This window comes from Cariama cristata, unplaced genomic scaffold (assembly GCF_000690535.1).
Source record: "Cariama cristata isolate BGI_N322 unplaced genomic scaffold, ASM69053v1 scaffold18784, whole genome shotgun sequence".
NCBI lineage: Eukaryota > Metazoa > Chordata > Aves > Cariamiformes > Cariamidae > Cariama > Cariama cristata.
Window position 1 is genome coordinate 16,356 of NW_009612532.1, and position 7,075 is coordinate 23,430.

At 39.2% G+C, this 7,075-nt stretch overlaps 1 protein-coding gene across 1 annotated transcript; it reads right to left on the minus strand.

Moving 5' to 3' along the window:
- Nucleotides 1-450: 450 nt before the first annotated feature.
- Nucleotides 451-6,946, minus strand: ENPP4 (ectonucleotide pyrophosphatase/phosphodiesterase 4 (putative)). The gene is made up of 4 exons (XM_009698693.1): nt 6,816-6,946; nt 4,535-5,399; nt 3,410-3,580; nt 451-815 (listed from the first exon to the last, which is right to left on the minus strand). The coding sequence occupies exons 2-4, from the start codon at nt 5,355-5,357 to the stop codon at nt 451-453; spliced, it is 1,359 nt and encodes a 452-aa protein (XP_009696995.1). The 5' UTR covers nt 5,358-5,399; nt 6,816-6,946.
- Nucleotides 6,947-7,075: the final 129 nt, after the last annotated feature.

Here is a 7,075-nt window from a genome sequence, read left to right on the forward strand (position 1 = left end):
AACAGAACTAACTCACTAACAAATGAACTAACTCTCAAAAAAAGATCTTCTTTCCAATACAAGTAAAAGAACACTAAAAGTAGTCAACCTTAATTTAAATTTAATACAAAAAACCAATTATCATTTACAAATGTTAAAATCACTTAGTCTATCCTGGCTAGTTCATACTCTGGAATTTCATTTTGAAAGTGTTCAAAGGCTTGAACAAAAAACTAAGCATCCTTATTTTGTCAAGCATCTCTTCCAGCAGAAAGCCACCTGTTCACCGTTTTGTTCTGAAAATATTGTTACAGGACTACTAGTCAGGTAGCACACACAAGTTAGCAAGATCTGGCTGTACAGTATTTTATATGGATACAGTTAAAGTGCATCAAAGAATGCCATCCAGTGCAAATATGAACTCTCTTCCTGAAACCACTGTTTAGCAAGCGAGGCAAAGCTCCCTGCACACTATCCAATTAAAGGATCATCATCATCATACTGTAACTGAAGTCGGGAAAATGGCTGTGGGGGAGGTACTCTATTCTTTGAGATTATTATAAGGCAGGTGAAAGTAGTCAGTATCATAAAAGCCCCAATAACTATCCCAATAGCTTCTGGAAGATTTATGCACCACTGGTCAGTGAGCAAGCACTTGGTGTTACTGAAAGTGCCATTGTGGGGTTGTGGTGTCAGTCCCAGGATGTGGCACATCATGGGGTAAATATCAACGTTGTTCATCGTGCTCTGCTTGTAACCCCGACGAAAAGCCGGCCCGCGAGCAGCCAGGAACGGATGCATGCTTGGGAGAGCATTGTCATAGCCATGGTCACCTACTGGAGAAATCCAGGGTTAAGAGTTAGCATCACAGTTTCTGTTTGGATATTGAGTATTCCCCTCCCTCTCTCTTCCCCCCCCACCCAAAAGGCATATATTTTAACCAAAGACTAATGCAGAACATCAAAGCAGCTGTTGGATCAAACACTGAAGGAACCCAGAGTTCCTTCCCTCTTCCCCAAAAGTCTTTCCCCATACTGGTCTTCAGCCTCTCCCATTATCTCTTTTTCCTTTTGTTCATCAACATTTCCAGTTTTCCCCTTCACACTCCTCATGCCAAAACTGAAAAGGATGTTGCCACTCCATGAGTCAGTAGCTGGAATACCAGTTTGTACTTCTCAGATTTTGGAAAGACATCTCCCCCTTGCAAAGCAGACACTTCAATTACTTCTTAGAAGCCAAGCACTTTCCCCTTGGTAGCGTTCAGTTTGAGCACATTAAGTGCCCTCAAATCATGCTTACCAGATTAGGTACTTCACCTGAAGGGATACCCAAATAGTCAAAACCAAAAAACAGTCAAAGGATCACGATACCTGTGACAGGCATACAACAAAACGTTTGTGCCTACAAGGTCACCACTACTTGGACATTTGGTAGGCTTATAGCAAATACTTACTCTGATTTTGGGTGGAATATAAACAGCTAAAAAGCAGCCATAGTCAAATTTCCTAATAACATGCCTGAAAAATCTGTCCAAGATGCCAAAAATTTCTCATAGCACATGCAGCACAGTATTGGAGTGACTGCATTTAAGTTTTGAGTTCATTTCTTAGTAGCAGTTTAATAAGTCGCCGAGGACCATCTTCTTGGCTGCTTCATTGAAGTTTCTGATGTGAAATGTCAACATTCCTATTGATTAGGTCACACTCACTACTTCAGTATATTTCCAATATTCCTTTTTAGTATTTTCCATCATTATGTTTGTTACCGCAAAGATACTACTGCACCACATCTTGCTTGTCTGTTTTAATGCAGTCCTATGTTTCTTGATTTATTTTTTTTTTTTCTACTACTTGCATGTTTTGAGCAGAGCTGTTCCAAATCCCCTCTCCATTGAAGTCTCCTATCTCTCACCTCTGAAGTAGGAGGGCTGGCGTCTGCTAACATTGCTAGGAATACTGTAGGTCTCGGTACACTTGCCAGTCATTAGGCTGCCACTTTGTCCATGAAGACAAGTACAATAAACACTTAAATAGCCTTTTCGGCTAAAACCTCCCTTGCCTGCTTCTGGGAAACCTTGGCTAGCACAATTGTTTTGAAAAGTGATTCACTTCAACTGATACAATGCTGTTACTTATAAATATACACGTATTAACTATTTTTAGGTACATGAAATTGCATCTAACCATAAACAAGGAAGACCTCTATTAGAGAATACATGTACCAAGCGTTGTCAGTTTGAAGATGATTGTAGCACATCTGTGGGGAAATTAAAATATAAACACAGCATACATTAAAAGCAGTACTTTTGTACAAATAATGAGAAAATTTGAACTTAAATGTGCAAAGGGCAGACAGTAAGATCAGCCAAACTGGGTGAAAACAGGAGCTTACACCACCCAGCATCCTGTCTCTGACAGCAGTCGTAACAGGGAGTCTGGGAAGTATCCAAGAGGGTGAGCCCTGACAAACCAACCAGCCTCGTGCTGTTGGCTGCTCAGAAATTTCCTGGAAGTTGGTACATTTGTATTTAATTTCTATTAAAGGATTTTTCTCCCAAGAATTTGCCCAGTCACTTTCTGAACACACACAGATACATAAACACAAAGCCTTCATCTGCAACCAGAATTATGAGTTGAATTCTCATATGATGATGATAACGAAATCTATCTGGAATTTCTTCTTTGAGATACACTTTCATGTGACTGTTGCATTTTTTCAGGAAGTTATACACATCTCTTTTGTCTGCCAAAGAAAATCCTGCACATGAAACACCTGGAAATATATATACATACATATACACACATATATATACATGTATGTATGTATGTAATTTGACATTCATAGCATCTAGCAGCAAGAAAGTGCATAGCTTAGCAATGCACCATGTGAAGTTAACATCTGATTTGTTTTTATCTTTAAAACATGCTATTGGATGCCCCTAACAGGAAGAACTCCAGCTGCTTTGGCCATTATTGTTGTGTTCCTATTATTCTTAGTATTTCCTCCCATTTACATTTGTTTCCTAGTATATGTACTGTAACATTAAATATTGTGTCTTGCATTCTTCAATTTATGCTCTCCTATATTTATATTTTATATACAAAAAAATAGTTAAACCACACTCTAGTGGAAGCTTGAGACAGGTTGCTAACTTGCCTGAGATGACTCTTAAAAGCATACCTCAGGCTATTAAAAGTTGAACAGGACAAAGTGTTTTAGCCAACAGATTATCACCCATCTCTTCACCATCTGTTAAAACACTCCAGGCTCAGGCTGAGAATGTTCTAGAAAATACCGAGATGTTCCTAAAGATGCACAATGCCAGGACTCCACTCACTGAACGAGGCCCATCCTACATATAGCTAGAATAAAACCAAGACAGTTTACCAACAAAAGCCACCACCAGCACAAATGAGGAAAACACACTTACATTTTGAAAGTGACTCGTTTTGTACAATTGTCCAGCCTTCGTCTGCAACCAGAATTATGGGTTGAATTCTCTTATTATGACGATAATGAAATCTGTCTGGAATTTCTTCTTTGAGATATACTTTCATGTGATCGTGGCAGTTTTTCAGTAAGTTATACACGTCTCTTTTATCTGCCAAGAAAGAAAACCTGCATGTGAAACAGCTAGAAATTATGTCCTGTTTACTGCAATTATCTGTCATTAAACTTAAGATTCTTTTTTTTCAAAACAATTATTTTTTAAAAGGCACATAGAAAAGGATTTTTTCATGTCCCTAACGAAACGGTACATGTATTGAGGTGGATTTCACAATTTGCTCTCATTTTAAATCAGGCATCTCATGGCTGTGGTTTTGGACTTACAATTCAACTTACCCTCTGGATTTGCAGGGAAGGAGGGCAAAATTCAAGCAGAGAAATCAATCACATACCAAAGTAGTCAATATCTTATCCAAAGCAGTTAAGTATTAGATTTTGTTACTGTATAAATCACTTTGTTCATCAGAATTGCTTCAGTCTGGCCACAGTTGTGGAAACTGAGACCAGCAGTGTCACGATTTAAGACATGCCTGTTAGCAACCGCTCCAAGATACAAAAACTGAATTCACAGTACAAAACCTGAAGTTTCATTCAAAGAAACAGAAGCAGTAAAGCGATCAAAGTTGGGGTTAGATTTTTAGTTGGAAGTTTAGACAATGACTTTTTTTTTCTGAATAAATATGAGGGTTTATTTCATGCTCACTGTGAATTACAACTATATAGACTAAGCGAGCAAGAAGACAGCAGGCGTACTAAGTGCGTACTAAGTGCCTATCTGCTTTCTCAACGAGCTGTCCCAGGACCATCTTTACCACCCACAGCAATTTGACAAGAAACTCTTCTTGGCCCGTTGATCACCAAAACAAAGTAATTTCTAAATAATCAAACATTCTTTAGCTTATTCACTAAATTATGTCAAAGTTCTGCAATATGAACTACACTGGTTTTGCAAAAGATGTGAACAGTCTACCATAGTGTGTACTTTTTAGTAGCAAGATAAACAAGATTTAATTCTCAGTGTACGACTTAAAAAGAACCCAAAACATACTCTGCCTTGGCAGCACTGCAGCAACTGGACTCTTGTCTATCAGAGTATAGTTATTGCGACCAATGCACTTATCCAGGATAATCAGCTTCTCTGCAGAACAAGAGGCCATTCCATGATCACTTGTTACGATGATATTAATACTGTCCCACAAACCTAATGCCTTCAGTTTATTAGTAAGGAAACCAATATGATTATCCACTTCTTCTAATACTTTGCGCATGTTCTCAGTGTCATCTGGTCCATACTTGTGCCCACTTGCATCTGGTTCTTCCCAGTATAATGTAGCAAAACTGACTACTGGATTAGAGCTGTTCAGCCACGCCACAATTTTCTCCACTCTCTCCTCAAACGTTACTGAAAAGTTATACTTCATAAAGAATTGAGGGGTCGTATTGTTAATTTTTACATCGGTACCGGGCCACATTGCAGCAGCACTTGCTCCATTTCCTTGCTGTTGATTTGTTACCCAAATTGGAACAGCCTCATTCCACCAGAAGGGATCTGAATCATTGAACTGTGAAAACTTTTTCTTGGCATCTGCATCGTACATGTCATTAGCCACGATGCCATGGCTTTCTTCATATAAACCTGTCACTATGGTATAATGGTTTGGGAAAGTCTTGGTGATAAAAGCATTCATAACTTGTTTTACAAGCACACCATCCTCAATGAGCTCCTGAAGATGAGGAAGTTTATAGGTTTCCAAGTAGTCAGCCCTGAAGCCATCAAAGGACACAAGGAGTACCCTGGATACCGAATCACCAGTGGAGTGAGCGCAACAGGCAACTATTCCAGAAAAAAATAACCTTAACAGCGAGTTCATTGTTGATACTTCAAAGTGTTTCCACCAGGTAATCAGATGCACCTGAAAAATTAACAAAGATAAGGCATGTAACACAAAATAATTGTACTGGCACCAGTTTAACTAGCTATACATTATGTACATCTTCCTTACAGAGGTTGACAGCAAAATAACCAGTCTAAACAACCACTGAAGTCAACAGTGTATTTCCCTACTGGCTTCAAAAGCTTCTCATATATTGTCGTTGGTTTTCAAATATTAAAGCAAATGAGCAACGAGATTTTTTTTTTTTAATTCCAGACTAAGTAAAAGGAAGAATTGCTTTCTCTCTTTTAAGAAATTATTCCATCGTTCTGTGTGTCTTATTACAATTCTGCATTCCAAGACGTGACAATCAGTATTTTTCCTCATGTTCAAGAACAGGTACCTGAACAATTCCAGCTCCACATTTAAGAGTCCTCTGCAGCTCTAAATCCTTATTACACATCACTGTTCAGACCAGAAGTTTGCTTTCTGCTGTAATTATAATTTCATCCCACCTGTCCTTTACTACAGTTTCCACCCTGTTGAGTTGCTGGAAGACTTTTAAGCCTTTCAACATTCCTATTTGCTCATTGCTTACTCTATACAAGGAACTGCCAGGTGTAACTTCTACTTGTGTTTTCCTTCTAAGCTACTGTACATCTACCGTAACAGTATTTAAACCTGTTCTTTATGTATCATATTTCTCTCTAAAAAAAATTAAAAAATCATTAGTAACCTCAACTATGAGGCAGCTATTTCTCACCAAGGAATTAATGACTATTACAAATGCAAGATACGATTTGTAAGCTTTTTTCCCTCCCCTCTCTGAACTTATTATGTGTGACAGGTCCAGAATTATTCTATAAGCCTTTAAGAAAGAGGAAGTGAAGCTCCAGGTTTCACAAAAACTTCTGCAATATAGTCAGACAGTGTATTTACTTTTCAAGAAGAGCCCCACTCCAGCAAACTGCTCCTTTATTTCATTTACACAAACTAGGGTGATTCTAGGAGCAACAGCAGGTATCTTCCTAACTGGAGTAACATCTGGCCTATCTAAACCTTTTCCCCAAAACTCTTTAAAACTGTGAATGTATTATAATTTTAGAAGTGTAAGTAGCTTTAATGTTAGCTAAAGCTTTAGCAGTGAGAGGAATTCAAAGCATGGGGCGTCATCATCCCCGCAACCAACAGTTAAAATTTCTTCAACACATTAGAAGAAAGGATCGTCAAAACCAGCATTAAGGTATGTCCAAGTACAGAGGACTTGTAACACACGGCCCCCTTAAAGAAGAAGAAAAGAAAGAAAAGAGATGAGCAATGGAGCAGAGAATCACCCGTTTCATGTTGTCAGGTGCTGCAAAAAGCAGAAGCCGAGTTTTTCATAGCGCAGTAAGACATAAGACCACAACGTTACCTTCGAAATACTCCAAAGCCGCTAAGCATTTGTGTTTTTACGGAGTGTACCACAGCCAACTCTAAAATGCCATCAGCACTACGGCTATCCGCTCCTCAACCTCTCCACCTTCTAGCCAGACTTTCAAGTCTCTGCTCGGTGCGGTAACAAACGAGTTATCCTGGCCTTGAAAGCTCACAGGAAGATGCCGCGTTGTCCTCACAAACTTACCCGGTGAACGGGACCGGTTCCCGCAGCCCTGTAAAAAGAAACCCCCGCCGTCACCCAGCGCTCGCAGCCCAGCACCGGCAGCGCGGACCCG